An 18,083-nucleotide genomic window follows, 5' to 3' on the forward strand; every position below is an offset into this window, starting at 1 on the left:
GTAGCGTGAACTTAACGAGGTGCAATGATTTGATATTGTCTTCGCCTTTTGTTTAAATGACAATTTGAAACATATATTTAGAATCACACACTTTTAAGTAAGTGGAATAATGTTTTTCATAGTGGGAGCCGTTCTCAATCGCTCCGCAATCAGGAAAACTTGGGGCAATTGGTTTCACAATTACAAAGCAAATGTGTCTGAATGACAGCTGACTATGATTGCGATATTATTATTTTGATTATATATTTTGTCAAATAATGGTCTGTAATATACAATGAATTACTTCTACTTGTACTTCAGAGTGGATCAGCATGCAGCTTGTTATAGACATAGACAAGAAAGCATTAGAAAATATTTAAATATTCAGTCGCTCACCTTATAAATATTTTGGTTATTGAAGTCAAGTTTTTTAAAGGACAATGCAATAACAACCTATAACTGTGACCGATGAGTAAATAAATATGAGCAAATAATAATAATGTTTTTCCCCAATACAACACCCCAAATTATTACCAATCCTGCCCATGTGGTTATAGAAGTATGCATGAATTAGCTGTAAACTGTATTTTTCTCTTTTAAAAAACACAAAAGTATTTTCCTCTCAGTTTCAGCTTTTTCATGCTTTTTTTTGCCAGTGTCAGAATAGATTTCATGGCCTGTGCATATGTGTGAATTTGCCACACCCCCTTTGAGTGCTAATTTACCCTTTTAGGTTTAATCTCCCTGTGAGTGGCTTTTCTCGCCCTTTAATTAGGCTATGGGGAGTCGACGCCAACACAAAACACACACAAGCTTAAGATTTCCAAGACACAGCCACGGTTACTAATACACGCACATACACATTGATACTTGAAACACAAAGTCCCCGACCGGAGCTATGCTTTCAGACAGTCGTCCCCAGCTCTCTGTGGGCCTCTTCCACACTTGGGCTCTCCTCAACTGCACCAGCACACGATCAAGGACGAGGCAGAGGAAAGAACAAGGGGGAAAGTGAGATATCCAACTAAAGAGACAACTAAACTATTGATCCAAACTTTCCACATTTCAAATTTGTACAAACAGAAGTTAGAAGCATCAGACTTTGGCAGAAAAGTCTGTTCAAGCATTCATTTTCAGCAATTCGCAGTTTATCAAATGTAGCAAATAATAGGATGAAGCTACCAAATATCTAAATCCAATTTTATAGCTGAGGTTCTGCGTCAGTTGACCTGGTGATATTGAATGAACAAAGGCTAAATTACAGGTCAGATCTGTCTTAAAGGCAACACCACTTACTGTAAGATATTTCTTTCATGGTGTTTGGAGCAATAAAACACCCGTTTAGAGATGCTTGATAATGGAAAAATAACAATAGCCACAGATCACTCATGATTCAAAGATGAGGATCAGCTAACATTAAATTGAAGAGACTGATGAAATGAAAGCAGGTGGTGTAGTTCACAGAAAAGTAAACATACGAGTAGAAAGGTGCAACTTTTACACTCAAGGAAACACATATGTGCACAATGAACACTGCACCGCTAATGTGAATAAACTTGATTACTCGATTACACAATTTCAGTAATTGATTGGAGCATTACTCATAATTGTAATTAATTAAATACAAGAAAGGATAGATTTAACATCTCTCCATAAAGACAAGCTGGTGATAGACCCTGCACCAGAGATGTTACACGGTGAATCTTTGAGACACTTAATTTTCTGTAACAATAAAGAGATATGTATGTGGTACATACTTTCATGCAATTATAATCACAAACACTTATAAAGGAGGAAGTAGTAAAAGTGTTATCTTCTGCAAAAAACAGACTACAAAATTCCCCAAACAAACCATTGCGATAAAGAGGGAAGTACAATAACAAAAGTCATGATAGTTCCTTGTAATGGTGAAAATAAAAGGGCACTTAATTGGGGTCTGATAGTCTAACAGGCAGCCCCTCTGATTATCAACACTACACATTGGCTTAAATTAGCCCACTGATGAGCAGCCAGGGGATTCAATTATGGAGAGGGAGAAAAAAGGGGTCCTAATAGGCCAGTGTATCAGGAAACGTGGGCCTGGGCTGGGCTTAAGCGCTCGTAATTGGTTGTTTAGTTTGGAAAGTTGAGTCTGTTAGTAATTAGAGATGCTGAGATGTTTGGAAAGCCACCAAAGAGACGACACGTGGCGTCTGGGAAACAAATGATCCTCAGCGGTACAGGGGTCAAAGGTCAGCGCAGAGGGAATGATCAGGGGAACGCGGTACTAAGGCCATAAAGATCAAGTGTACATAATACTAAAACCTTATTTAATAACACGTTTTTGTTTATTTTCTAGTTCCATCTTTCTAGGAACAGAGCGAGGCCAGCCTTTAGCTCTCACCGTGCGAGCACAGTGAACTGAGGGAGAAGGGCTGAATTATGGAAAAGGCTTTATAGGCAGCGGCGAATTGTTGGATCCTATATTCAGTGTTCCGTACAGGAGGGACAGCACTGCCTCAGTCCCTCTGATCACACATCACTCACCAAAGCACTCCAGGATTCAGCTTGCTCAGATACTTTACTGTGTGCTGTCCTGGCACCATACTGTGTACACATACTTTATGTCATGAACATGCTTCAACTTAATCAAATACAAAAAAAGTTCAGTAAGATTAACTCAGAGATGTAAAAAACAAATAATAAAAAGTGTATCAACGTATATGCTATTTATAAGTCAATGCTGGGATACCTTAGAACCGGAAGTAGATATTAAATTAAAATATTAAAAACGAGATCCCATCTTGATCACAAATTTTGGTTTGTTCGTTAATTTATTCACACACATTCATTTTAAGGCACATACACGGCTTTAGAACAGCTTTTTTAAGACGTTTGAAAATAAAACTCAATCAGAGCACTGCTTTTGGCCCTTATTAGCCGCAGACAACGTACAGAGGTGAAACACAAATTGTACTCATTTGCAACAACAAAAGTCAGCCTCCCAGTGAACAATTGTTTATTTAAAATAAAGTTGCAAAATGACAAATGGAGTGAAAACCTTTATTCTGTGTTTTCATTGGCTTGATTGAGTGAAAGTCTGTGAATACCCATTCAATAATTTGGATGCGACGGAAATGAAACAAAAGGTGGTTTGTTGTGGCTGATGTGTGATGAATGCTGCCGTTTGGGAGAGTTTTCATGCTCATTGAAGCAGGTCATTATGCTGAGAATTGCTGCCTGCTCTGCCCATACTAGTCCTGAATTGTTTTAGTCATGTACGCAACTGGAGTGGGGCAAAACACAAACCAGACATCATTGTGAATTTTTTGTGGGAGGGACATTATTGTTTGCAGGGAAGTGCACTGACATTTTGAGGGGCCAAGCGCACAACCACAAAAGGGCACTTTTCTATATGGCTTAAAATGAACTAATTCATGACATCTTGAAACAAATCCAATATTCAATATATGCTTAGTTAGAAAGGACTTTTAGGTTTGTGCCTGCTGCAGTTTAGCAGCAAAACTCAGCAATTGAGTCTGAGGGGGTGGGGCCAATTACAAGAAAATGGTAGAAAAACAAAAGGTACCACAGGAGTGTCGACAATCCCGACAATGTTGAATTTGTCGAATGACAAAGTGGATCATTTGAAAGTTTGCATTTGACATTGTATCAATGAGCCTCCACACCTTTAATAAGACTTGGGACATTAATTTTAGGTTGGTATAACATCAAAATGCTTGAATTTGTCCAATTTTACAGTAAAAAGTACAACTTAGAAGGCAGTCGGAGGGCTGCATTTGGCCCCCGGGCCGTAGTTTGGACATGCCTGGTATACCAGTATGTGAGGGCGGTCCGGGCGTCCTCCTCCAGGATTAAAACAAATATAAAATATGTCACTGAATCTATGGACATATTACATAATACATTTTTTTGCTGGCTAAAAGCTTATGTTGTATAGAACATCTTTAGCAATTACAAATTGTTCCTGCAGTCTCTGGTTTCGCACTGTATGCTGTTAATGATAAGGCGGATTCACACTGCACACAGGGACAGCGGCCGGGATCTTCTGTAGTTGTGCACCCGTTACACTGGCCTACCTCTGGCCTACTGCTGCCTATACCACAACAATATTTGGATGCTCTTAGGTGAAGGACGCAGCAGACAGGAGAGAGGGTGGATGTAGTAGCAGCTGTGTAATATATGTGTACCTAAAAAAAGGTCAAGAATTCCAAAAAATGCAAGTATCTCAGACCATCCTCTGAGCAAGAGGAGCTGGAAGTGCTGCGGTGCTTCAGATCAAGTCCACTGGGAGTCTATTTTCACCGTAAGGTGCAGCCCTCTGCAGGTTTTATTTTTCTGTATAAATGCTTAATTATTGCATGGACACGTGGTCTTGAGAGGGCAGCTTTCAAATCTTGGGACCACAAGAGCACAGGAGTGCTGTGCTGCTCTCCATGCGAGTTTCACTCCACAAGTATACCAGTCCAATACAGCAGCCACATTCGCTCTATGTGCGGTCCGACCGAGGCTTCAGAGGTGAAATAAACTTTAAATTACTGTAAAACATCCACACTTAAAGTGTTGCATTTGGGGCATCAAAATAATGGCCCCTGTGTTGTTTTACCCAATCTGAATGTTCATGTTTATGTCTGAAAATCTCTAAAGAAAAAAAAAGTCTCATCTTGAGACAACCACGACAGAATGAGGTGACTTTACATTGTGGTAAACAGAATAGCTTTTTTCATTAATGCCCATCAAGTGAAAGCAACATAAGGATGGTGACACAAAGACGCAGGTTCATCACTATTACTGACGACTTGGAAGTCCTATAGGTGTTTTTCAAGAACTGTTGTACAATGTTTTTACACATATTTCCCCACATCCAAAAGTGTCACATATAGCACATTGTTATTAAAAGCAGATGTTGATTTTATCGCTGGTGTCTGTGGCTTCATTCACCATGTTGACACTGTGTCATCTGCCGGGACATGCACACCTGTCCTGAACAATGCAACACACAGCTGGGACACAAAGCACTCCTGAGAGTAATGTTTCATTACATGATGAACAGAAGGTGAGGAAGGAGCTGCTGCATAACTTAAGTAAAAGCCATCCAAGCCCATATCTGTGTACAGATTTGTTTAATAAGATCTACAAAATCTATGCAAACAAATACATTTGCCTGTGGTTCTAACTGTGTATTAAGATCATCACTTACAAGGCCAGGTCTCCTGCACTCCTCTACAAAGCCATCCATCATGCATTATTAAGAAAACACAATCTGCATAAGCAGCAGCAACGCCTTGAACAAGTTTCTTTATTTATTTGTATTACATTTTTTAGGGATAAAGCAATGGTTCTGCACACTCAGTAGCTGTTGGCTAATTACAAAGCATTTGATCTCCATGCCCCCAAGATGAGCAATTTGCAACCTTGGAATGAAATTGGAGAAATATTTCACAATTAAAAATAGTGGACTGGAGACACTCAGATAGAGCTAATGGCGACATCCCACCTGCGTTATAGTCCTTAAAATTCACCAGGACAAGAGCTGATTTAACAAAACCAGAGCCCTGAAACCAGATGACCTCGCCAGAGGGAGCAAAGAAAATGAAAATGGAACATTTCCCAAAGCCACGCCAGTCACTGAGTGCTTTCAGCATTTTAACTAGAAGAAAGTTGGAGCAGTGGATAATTTAGCAAAGTCGCAGCCCTGTAAGATACCTGTAGCTCCACTTCTGCTGCAGTGTGCAGACTGAGATCACACACGCACTGCCACTTCTCTCTGGCAGATCTATCTGCACATCGAGCAGGGAAGACAATTGTCATTACCATTTTATTAAAATGTGTCCTATCAGCTGAATCTCCCCCTCACACATCTAACCTCTTTTCTTTTTGCCTCATCTTCCTCAAACTCTAATCATCATTCCTCTCCATCACTGGCTGGCTCTAATTCTCTGTCTTCCTTCAATGCAAAGGACCTCTGCTTTCATCCTTGAGAAGGGCTTTAATTCGGAGTACGATGCTGCATAAAGAAGGGAACTGAAGAAGGATAGGGTGATATGGAGAGACAGATCAGCGGTGCCGGAGACGTTGCCGTGTCAATCAATCGGGGGGTGCGGGGCGGCAAGGGTCCGTGACTAGGCTGCTTTTGATCTGTGTCTTTCAAAGAGGGAGCAGTGGGAAGGGCCATCACAGGCGATTTGCCTCTTGCTGCTGGCCCTGGTGCCACTCTGACAGAGAGCAATCACAAGCAGGTTAATTCAACATCTACCTTCTTAATCTTTTTCTCCCTGTCTCTTTCTTTTGGTCTCGTTCTGTCTACTTAGATGAAACACAGGTCCTTCCTGTACCACCCCCACTTTGCCATTCTACTTTTGAACTGGTAGAAGCATAAGTTCACTTCCCATGCCTAACTAAAACTCCTTTGGTTTGAATAAGCTACTTTTGAGAATGTTTGTTTTCTTTGAAACAAAGTCAGCATAATCATAATGTAGACTGGAAAACATTTAATAAAATTACATTGATTATTTCAGTATTTTCTTCTTGAGTTCTCACTCAATTGATGATTTTCCCCACAGTCAAGGGTAAAAAAGCCAAAGCAGGGGTTATCTGCGCATAAGGACAAACTCTGGCAAGGAGCCTAAGGGAAGCAGATCAAATTACTTTAAATCCTAAAATTGAGTAAAGGTTATATGAGTAGTTTAAGACAAAGAGGTGTTCATGAGTCAAGGGTAGAAGGGTAAATGTCACTTTAAAAGGGGCAAAGAGGACACAGTGGTATATGCTCCTGTTTTAGAGGGAAAGTTTCAGGGTCAGAGCATGTACCGTGACCATCCCATTTCACTAAGAAATACACCAGAGTGAAGCAGAATAAAACTCTATGTAATGTCCCAGTTTGGCCTGTGTTGCTCACAGCCGAGTCCACTGCTTTTATGTGAGGTCAGAGGGATAACAGGATCACGCCTGTCCTCCCTGCTCCTCTGAAGGACAAGCACTCCACCGATTGGATTTGGAAGCCCTCAAGGACAAAGGATGAACATGGAGACACAAAGAAACCAATCGTGGAGGTAAAAGATTTCATCTGTCTCTCTGGCCTGAGTGATTGGCAGGGATGGCTAAGACTTGCAATCTTTGAGTGCTGCCTTTTGGTCTGTGATGTTTTCAGTGAATCAAGTTGTACAACACAATGCTGATAGAGGGCAAACAGCCACAAAGGATTTAACAAACTCAAGACCTCTGAAGAAATAGAGCCGGGCCATGAAAGCACAGGAAGAGCGAGGCACAAACATACCTACCCAATCCTATAGTTTTTTTTATTGGCTACATTTCATTATTACAGCATTATCATGTGTGAAACGCAACCCTGATTTCAGCCACAGTTTCAGATGTCTGTTAAAGATGTTCAAGTCAGTCTGCAGCTTTAGGTCAGTGGGAAGATGGTTCTACAGTCCTTTAGAGGAAAATAATCTTGTACATTTTGTTTTTAATCTCCGTCTTTGCTACAGTACTTTGTCATTGCTACAGTATTTTCCTCATTGACGGATTAGGAAGAAATCTGATTACTCACCTTTTTACATGCAATTTCAATAATCTGATAACTCCACAAATAAGATAATTTGATTTTTGTGTATGCACGTAAAGGCGTAGTTAGCCCATCAGAAAAGGAGGGCTATGGCAAGTCACGTGTATGGCTATTGTGACGTGGTTTTAACACTGGAAACCTCTGTCAAAATCCTTTTCCAGGCTTGAGAAAGTCACAGCCGGTGTTCTGGCTTCATGAAGAAAAATAACCCCTTATATTGTACCACAAAGGTAGAAGAATTTACCACTTTAAGAAGTTGCATACCGGTAGTAATATTAGTATGTGCTGTTAAAAACCCATAAGTCAAACCTGTGTTCGTTTGTGTGTGCACTGACAGATTTTAGATAGGAAATACAGCTATTACCTGCATGTAGGTAGGCCAAGTCTGGGTTCTCAATATCTGCATGACTGTCCTTGAGATGGTTCCTGAACTCATTGGGCGAGTTACTGGCGAAGGAACATTTGGGACAGTTGTACATCTTCACCCCCTCGTGCTTCCCTGTGTGGAGGATGTGCTTCCGGATGTTCTCAGCACAGTTTGATCTACAAAACAAACAAAGTTCACTCAAAATGGTTTCAGTCTGCTTCCATTATTGTCTTTGTTTTACAAACTACTGGCCGCAGCATATCATTCTCTACTTTATAGTACAATATTCTTCCTGATCAGGTAAAGCATGTGCAATACGGTCTTGTGTTACCCCATCACAATCAGTCACATCACTGAATATACTGCAATGGCTAATATGTTCTGTGTCTAATCAGTAAAGAGCGAGCATGATTGTGACAGAGATAGAGTTTATTGTCTGCATGTTGAAGAGGCTGGTAGGTCTGGGAAGCTGGTCTGAGAGGCCAGGCCTACAGTATAGTGCGCTACTGCAGGCTATAGGTTGTAATGATGTCAGCTCCAGAGTCACACACAAGCCACGGCTGATTAATGATGCTGCCTGACCTGCTCCTAGGCTCTATCTAAACCTGCCCGCAGACACCCCTGTGTGTGATACTGGCCCCGGATGGACCTATGCATACACAAGCAAACAAAATACAAAATCTGAGATATGACATGACAAAGGTGTTGCTGTGCTGTATAGACATGAAAACAAAATGAACCACACACACATGCACACCAGCGCATACCCATAATGCATCATGCAGCAACCTGCACCGTGCCTCATACACACACATAAACAGCAGCATCAGTGTTGATGGATGGGGCACTCGTGCTCAGTTTGGACCTGACATTCTCGGACAGTATAATACGCAATTACTCTCCCTTATCACCTTGGCCGGAACAATAAAGCCTCACCGTGCCATAGCTCACGCCAGCCAAGGAGAGAATTTGTTTTCACTTTTGCAGAGACACCACTCTCCATCATGAACCAGAGTCCAACCTGGCTCCATTGGGGCCCTAAAGAAGAGAGCGGGCCCCCGCTTGGTGCTGTCCAAGCAGTAGAATATATACAAGAGTGGCCACAATTGAACAATAAGCTCCTGGACATTAGGCTGCTACAATACATTCAAGGATTCAATACAAGAACGGTGTTTCTTTTACAAGCAGTTTGTTTTTTTATCAATCTAATTCAGGACAAAAAGAGGATCCTATAATTAAATCTTTTATCCAGCTTTAAAGGTATTTTAATTGTATTTGGTCATTGGCTTTATGAACCCTCATGTGTCATTGTAAAAATACTGGTATATATAATCTCAGGTTATACTACAACAGTCATTGTATGTATAAAATAACACAAAGAAGTGAGGTGATGTTGCTCATATTTTCAAATTCCAAACAAAAACCCAAATCAATTATGAAGCAAAGAAGTACTTAGAATTGTGATAACTTCATTAGCTCTCACCGACAGGTATTACAGCGGGTTCATAGACAAATCACGGTCACATCTGTTGCCTTTTCCTGAAAGTATTGAAAAGTCGACAGTATTAGCAAAGGAAACTGTCACATGCTCATAAATTAACGCAACTCACCGAGCTAAAAATGCATTAACTACTAAAAGTGAGCTGATTTCTTATTCAAAAATAGAAGCATAAATAGATAAAAATGTTCCAGAGAGCTAAAAGGTTCTAAAGAGCGCGCGGGCGGATTCCTAGGGGGGCCGTGCTATCTCTCAGATATGGTAATGGTGTAATTGTCATATTAAAACAACACAACGTGCGTTTAGGAGTCAGCAGGTGTCACAGTTAGTGAAAGCCCACACCAGCCCTCCTACTATACACTGTATTAATTAGCCCGACACTGTTTCGCCTTCCTCCCCCATCCAGCACTCCAGGCTCAACAGACACATCACCCCTATCCCCAACCTCTCAGAGCTCCCCTTTATTTAAGCCATTTCCATATTATTCTTCCTTACGACTGTATCATAATGGCAGAGGTGTAATTGAGAGCCGCTTCGTTAGTGGAGATTTAAATCCGTTTCTTTGTGTCTATTTGGATCACTGGTGCCATTGAGGACTTATGCAAGCAAGGAGCTCCACTTATCATCATTAATGGCCTGCTCCTTCCCTCACCACTCTCCCATTGCTTTTCACAAGGTTGCGAAACCTTTTTGCCCTCGACAGTAAGCGGGCCATCCTCAAAGCCACCGCCATATTTTAACAGGTAGATTGAAACTTGAATGCAAGTTGGCTTTCGATAAACAATAACAAGACCAGAAAAAGTCAGAGTAAGTGTTTATGTATCAATTAGACCATCTAATTTGCAACTGTAAATGTAACTATATAATGTAAAAAGCAAGGATACACTTCATTTGGAACAATGAAGATAATGCCTTTAACCTCAAAGTAAAGCAGAAGCAAAACAGTCCAATAGCCATCATTAACTGACAGCAGAGGACTCCCAGAGCAATATCATTAGAATATTTTTACCCATAATTCCACAGCATAATTATCCCCTTCTATTCTCTATCTTTGTGTGAATAGGAGATGAGTGGCATTCGATAGATCATTCACTCCTCGCTAATTTACATGCAGTTGAGGGGCAGCCTTCATAGAGATAACAGTGTGAGTGAGAAACAATGGCCTGCATCTTCATCATGTTGTATGAATATGGATTTAGTGCAAATCAGTTGTATTTTAATAAAGGAGACCTATTAAACTTCTTTGCCTTAAAGTAGCATGGATATTTACCTCTGTATCTACCTGCGTTGCACCAATGAAATTTCCCCATGTGGGACAATAAAGGAATATCTTATCTTATCTTATTTATGAATAATGCGTTTGTTTGCACGTAGTAAAAGTAGTGAAAAGCCAAACATGCCAACTTGAATTGCAGTCTTATACGGGTCAAGTCGCTAGAGACAGATTTTAAACATGTATTCAAAAGCAGACCCAAGGCAAGGCCCTCACAAATGTCTGAGGCCCCAGCATTAAACTGTTTATGCGCACATTAGTAAACCATTTGGGCCTTCCCCTAACCTTTTACCTCTGCTTGTACTTTTCTTGTCCCCTTTGAACCTATCGTGACCCTTAGAGACACCAAAATTAATGATGAGTGGTATCAGCAGAAGGGTAATAGGTGGTATTATGCATCCAAAGTGTTTTACTACAAAAGAACTTCAATCAAAATTGCAAATGTGTGATTTACACAGTCTATTGTTTATTCGGTCTCTTCATTTAATAAGCTAATGTTTTCTATTCAATGGTAAAGTATCATGACAAGTGATGTGTTGTTTGTGCTCCAAAGAGTATAAAATGTTAAGTATTAAGATGAGAAATGTAAATGCAATATTTTTAATGCATTAAACTGCTTTAGATCTGATTAAACACCGGATTTTAAACAAACCATTTTGTATTTACTAAATCGTGTCATAAATAGTAAGGGAAACCAGAGTCTATCTTGTGTTCTCGCAAAAATGATTCCTTGTCAACATTGCTTTGATTTTGAGCAGAATACAAAGCCAGATGATTTGAATGGACTGTAGAGCAGGTGTAGGGTGCAGCTCAAATGACCTTATCAAAGACTGACTGAATGAGGAGTGCATCTAAAACCAGTGATGGGTTTGGGATCATTCCCTTTCACACTCCTCTGCCGCAGCCAGCGAGGAAACATGCCACGAGGGGGAAAAGATGAACAGAAGGGCAGCGCAAGGGAGATTATAATAAGGGACAAAAAGAGAAATAGATGGAGATGTGCAACGCTAGCCAAAACTTTTTCAATTTCACCGACAATTTCCTGTGTAATTACTGATGTGGTATGATGGTGTTTTAATGACAGGGACCTGCCAGTGACGGTAACATTGTGTGTGTGTGTGTGTGTTAGTGGACTCTAGCTCGGCCTGTTGACGAGGGCAGACTGATGAGCTGGAGTCGTGCTGTGGAGATTAGACCTGTGTGCCCTCCACTTCCAGCTCGCAGCCTACAGCGAGAAGACCCCACATATTAGCACCCCCACCTACCTCCCACCCGTTCTAAACTACCCTACAATGCCACCTGCGATCCCGCCGTCTCACTCTCATATCCGTTTGGGACCCCCCGCAGCACCCTCCTATATGCCGCCACCCATCAAGGCCTCGATCATCAGAGGGAGCAGGGGCGACCATTAGCGCCTCGAAGCGTGGGAGGGTCAATGAGGCGGTACCTGTAGTCGCACCAGGGGCAGCGGTAGGGCTTTTCTCCGGTGTGGACGCGGATGTGTCGGGAGAGGTGTGACTGCGTGGTGGAGGCAAAGCTGCAGAACTTGCATTTGAATGGTCTCTCTCCTGCGGGGGGCACAAAAAAGATGTGAGACATAAACCAGCCAAAAGCTGAAGACCTTGTGCTTAACAAATTGTTTTTTTTTCAGTGCTAATATGGCTCTGCTACATGTGTGCACAGGTTTCTGAACAAAAATAAAAGTGTTTGAAGAGTATTTATCAAATGTAGTATACCACAAATCGGGGGAAATTAACACATGTCAGCTCAGGTGAAAAGGACTCAAATTGAAGGTTTCTGGATGAAATGGCCAAGACGCCGACACAATTATCAAATCAAAATACCTGTTCATATTTGATACTTCTTGAGCAGTTGCCAAACAACAGTTAAGAACAATATTTATTTCACAATTCCAATTTCTAAAAAAAGGGTATGTGCTAATGACAGCCTATCTGAAAAATGCAATTTCCCAAAGCGGCAGAATGACATGGAGAAATGATAACTGAAATTAAAAATCTCAGATTCAGTCAGCCATTCTGGTACACATGCCCATCACTGACACGGGCATGTCACGCTGATGCCTGCGAGTTTGTATATAATATTCAGTTAAAGAATTTATGTTTAAGAGATGTCACTTGGGTTTTCAATGTGTCAATCATTTTACTAAATTAAATCTCAGCATGCTGCATTCAAATTACAATGTTTTATTCTGCTCAGGTTTACTCTTTTTTAATGATTGAGGGGCTTGAGGGGCACGCTGTTACCCGTAGGGCTGGGTGTTGCCAAGTACCTCACAATACATATTTATCCCGATACAGAGTCCATGATACGTATCCCAAAACATCGGTTTCTGCCAAGAACGGTCATAGAAGTTTTCTAAATTGATGTTTCCATTAGAGTAATGACATTTTTGTTTTTCAAATCAGCATTAATTTATGTTGTAAAAGTCTGTATTTGTCACAATATATAATGTTGTACCTAGAGTACAGCCCTAGTTACCCACCTGTATGTTGCCTCCTGTGTTTGGTGAGGGCATGTCTCGTGCCTCCCGCAAAGCCGCAAAGATCGCACAGATACGACTTCTCGCCTACAGAGTCAGACGAGAAAGAAATAACAAGATCATGATGTGAGAAATTCATATTCACAGGCACAGTTTTCCTTTATACAACAGGCACTAAGAACCTGGGCACTTGTCAAAGTTATGATATTACATGATTAGATTAAAACATCACATACTAACAACTTACGGCAAATTCATTTTAATAAGACACACAACACAAATTAACTGGTGCCAAGCAATAATGGAAGATTTTACGTTATATAATAATAGCAATGTCAGGTTCACAATATTTCTCAGATTTGAGTTGTTTTCTGTCCATATTGCGGTCAATTATCTCTCATTTTAAACCAACAGGTCTGTCTGAATTAATAAAGATTTAAAACTAATGTGTCATCAGTCAAAAGTTTCATGAGGCAAAAGGGTTGTCAAAAGTATTGATACCTAGACACTAAATTATACTGAAGCTAGCATCAAAACTACATGCTTGTTTGAGCATTTTAAGTAATGATACTGAAAAAGAATGTATCTGTGTAATATGAAAGACCAAATTTGACCTTTAGTTAAGTTTTGGTATGGACTTGTTCTATATCAGTTCTTAGTAAAAAGTCTAGCACCGTCTTCATTCACCTCAATGCTAAAGAGTCAATGAGCTAAAAGTGAAGTTTGAATATGAATAATACAGAGGAAGATGTACAGTATAGACAGAAAACTGCACAAAGTGGGAAGAAAAAGTGCAGGCAGATTGAGCAGATGCACAGCGGGTCTCGTTGGCTAACAGATGAGCCGAGCAGAAGTCACAGATCACTAGTGTATATCCATCAGAGCTCTCACAGCTAACTAATTCCTCCAATCAGATGGATCCGTGTAAATATGTCAAATGGGGGACGGGAAATTGCCAGTGTGGTTTATTGACTGTGATAAAATCTGAAAAGCACCGCTGAACATAATTACATACTTGTCAGAGCCATAAAAATTAGCTTTATTATCAATGGGATGGTTTTGTACAACTTCATTTGGGGGCGATGCCTTCCAGATGGGGTGCGTGGAGAGCTTTTTACACTCCTCTTCTCCTCCCTGCATCTGGCTCTGTCATTAACGGCATTATGGTCCCCCTCTTTCTCACTGCCACTGAACACAGGCAGTCACACATTTGTGCACAAACACACAAACCCACAAAAACGCAACTATAGTTTAGACGCCGATGTGTGTGTGCGACAGAGAAGCACATTTTCACATGTTGTGCGACGCATGCACATTCGCAAAAGCCATGACATGTTTAGTAGGTGAGACATATCCCAGTGCTATATAGTCTGTACGCAAACAGACACATTGCAGGACGTAAAAGTCCCGCACTTAAATATTCATCTAACTGCTGATGTTGAACTCGGCTCTCGGCGTGCACCCATAACACATTTGGGTGACTCTTCCAGCTGGGCCTCTGCTCATACAGCAGCTTTCACACAGTCCACAGAGACAAAGCAGCCTCAAGTTTGCCTCGATTACGCCCATTTAAAGCCACTCGACTGAGAGAAGAGTTTTAATGCAGTGCCACTTAAAGAGGAGAAAAACAGCCTTAAAAAGGTACATTCGTTTGCCAACTCACACCATCCCTATGTAACTGCTCTCAGACAAAGCTTTGTTTTCGGGAGCATATGCGGTCATTGAGTACAGCGTAAGGTTAATTTTTTAATTGCGTTTGTGAATCATTATTATCTACGTTTATTTCATACCGCTCAAGTCAAACTTCACATTAGCTCATTAAGCAATTTTACAGATTTCCCAAAATATTGCAGGGTCTCAAAGATGTCAAAATGCTGTAAACACATTTTCTCATGAGTTAATTAAATCACTGGAATAGAAAATGTATTGATAATAAAAAAAACTGGGCATCAAATAATGACATAGTACTTTAAAATAAATAATGTATATATATTTAACAAATATTTAACAAACATGTAACTGTGCCTAATGGCAGAGAATCATATATTTCAAAAACTTGGCAAACTACCTCAACACTTTTCTAAACGCTGTAAAACACAAGTGCTTTGAGTCTATGCCCTGTTTGACTAAAATACAACTCATTTTTATGAATGTGCACAGTGCTTTTCTTCCGATATCAGAAAAGCAGCACCAGTCGTTTTTCCCTCCTCTCTTCTTTTTCCCCTCCTTTCCATCTCTCATTACTGCCAACGCTACAAGACCCCACCACAGAAAAATCCATAGCCATCGATCCCTGAGCCCAGCCGCGGTCGCCACAATTATTCTTGAAGAGGAAACATTGGCTATAAATTACATGTGTGCTTTTCATCTGCTGTTCGGTGTTGGCGCGGAGCCCTGGGGGAGAACCTGGACTGGAACAGTGAGATGAGGCAGGTACAAAGGACTGACAAGCGGCTGTCAACAAACGGGACGGTCCGGCTTTGGACAGGCCCCCAGCACTCCCACCCGTAACCTACTGGGACCCCGAAAACCCCATTTTTATTTATCACTTAACTGATATTAGGCTGGACTTGACCTAAACGGATGACCCCCAGACATCAGCCTGTAGGATCTACAAGATGGAGGGGCTTTGGTGTTTCAACATTTATTTTATAACACAAACAAATGTGTATGTGTATTGTGTGTGTGTATGTGTGTGTGTGTGTGTGTGTGTGTGTGTGTGTGTGTGTGCGTGAGTGCGTGTGTGTGTTAAAGTGCATATGACAGGTTCTCATGTTTGTCTAATTATTGTTTTGTTTGGTGGGATAGTCCTTGTGGTAAATATATAATAGTTTTACATCAGTTGGTGAACAAAATTTTAAAAGTAAATGTTGACAATTCAGGGACAATTTACATAGTTTTCAGACAGTTTAAGCAATCATTTTACAACATAAAGATGTTATTAACTATGACTATTTCTTAAATCATGATTTGTGTATTTTGGCTCTTGTTTACAGTCGGTTGCTAGGTAACAGTTGTGGAATTACCCGTCCAACCAGAAAGTACAATTATCAGTTCCACTAAAATTATCAAACTGGGAAAAAATATGTAGTTTTTATTGTAAAATCTTAAATATACTAATGTTAATTATATATTAGAGAAATGTGTAGTTTAAATGCACTTTAAGTAAAAGTAGCATGAATCCAGATTATATGTCTTTATTGGAAATTAAATATTTCAGATCCTAGAGCTGTAATTTTGATGTGACTGCTGATCACTTTTCAACAATCCTTTTCTTCTTTACACTTTTCTACATTTATTTGCCAAGTCTATCTCTTTATTCATTATTATTTATTTATTTTTGCATTATTTACTGTTGTAAAGGGTGATTTGCTGCCTCTTTTACTGACACACCCACCTCCTACATTAAAGTGGGGTTTATAGTCATACAATAAAACCACCTTGAAGTCCAAACATACAGTCTTTTTTTGTGCCAGAACACACACATATGTACAGTGTGTGTTTGAAATAACCCCGGAGGAGTGTGCATGTTGCTATAATTGCCTCCCTCATTAGTTATGTTTTAGCAGAAGCGGATGGGAGGGCAATTAATTTTACAGCTTAATTTTTGACACCGAATCCGCTGCTATATTGATGTGCTCGCCATTTTGGGTCTCATTTTTCAGGGAAATTAATTGACAAAGTGTGAAGATTTATCAGCATATCGCCAGATTAAGCGACAAACTGAAGCAATGAGGAAATCAATTGTGGCCCTGTCGGTGGCGTTGCTCAGGCCTTCCTCAGCTCACGCCAACACGCACACACACAAACACACGCGCACACACACAAACACACGCGCACACACACAAACACACGCGCACACACACAAACACACGCGCACACACACAAACACACGCGCACACACACAAACACACGCGCACACACACAAACACACGCGCACACACACAAACACACGCGCACACACACAAACACACGCGCACACACACAAACACACGCGCACACACACAAACACACGCGCACACACACAAACACACGCGCACACACACAAACACACGCGCACACACACAAACACACGCGCACACACACACAAACACACACGCAGGACACACACGAGCCTAGGAGAGATGTTGTATGGGTCAAATTCAATGCTCTTATTTATTTATTCGAGTCGGCCATCCATCAGCTTTTACAAATGACCACGGCGGCTGACTAGTACCCAGACCGCACCCGAGCCCCCAACGCAGACAAGACGGGTGTGCGAGGAGCCAGCGATTAACATAAAAAACACACAAATCAGAAAGGGACAATGAATTGCAACTCAAGTAAGAGAGAAGGAGAGATCACTTTTAGTGTGGATTAAGGTCAGTATTAAAAGCCAGTGAGCAAATGTGAGTAAAGTAACCATGAGTTTATAAGCATTGTTGTATTAAATAATAGCATTACAAAAATAAGTAAATACAAAAATATAACAACAAAAAAGATGGGAAAAAATATTGTATTATCCCGCAAAAATACCCCAAAAGAATTGAACAACGTTTTATTATTTTTCTTTTCCTTTGTTTTTGATTATTCACAATTATTGACACTAAACACAAAATCCTTTATTTACTTTCATTCAGGTTGTCTAATAGAATAGCATTCCTCTAGTCAGCTTTATGGACTTAAACTTTTTGACTAATGTAAGGTGATTATCAATGTAAGGTAATGTGACATAAACAGCCAGGTAAAACAGTACATAAGTTTTCTATTCTTATTTTTTTTTCCCCCGATTTATTTATTTATTATTATTTGTATTATCACAATTATCAATTAACCAAATAATCTTGACACCCCTAGATTGAAATATATAATAAAAGTGCTAAGTGACACAGTATATCTAAAAATATCACTTGAGCAGAA

The 18,083-nt window shown here is 40.4% G+C and overlaps 1 protein-coding gene across 1 annotated transcript in view; it reads right to left on the bottom strand.

The window, feature by feature from the left end:
• The window catches only part of znf407 (zinc finger protein 407), a 128,927-nt gene that overhangs the window by 29,564 nt on the left and 81,280 nt on the right, over nt 1-18,083 (bottom strand). The window contains exons 7-9 of the mRNA XM_072460399.1: nt 13,188-13,271; nt 12,132-12,252; nt 7,911-8,089 (exon numbers count right to left, since the gene is read on the bottom strand). Of these exons, the coding sequence (XP_072316500.1) occupies nt 7,911-8,089; nt 12,132-12,252; nt 13,188-13,271 (384 nt within the window). The remainder of the gene's footprint in view (nt 1-7,910; nt 8,090-12,131; nt 12,253-13,187; nt 13,272-18,083) is intronic.

This window comes from Eucyclogobius newberryi, unplaced genomic scaffold (assembly GCF_026437365.1).
Source record: "Eucyclogobius newberryi isolate DKJ021-1_F unplaced genomic scaffold, fEucNew1.0.hap1 SCAF_3, whole genome shotgun sequence".
Taxonomy (NCBI): Eukaryota; Metazoa; Chordata; class Actinopteri; order Gobiiformes; family Gobiidae; genus Eucyclogobius; species Eucyclogobius newberryi.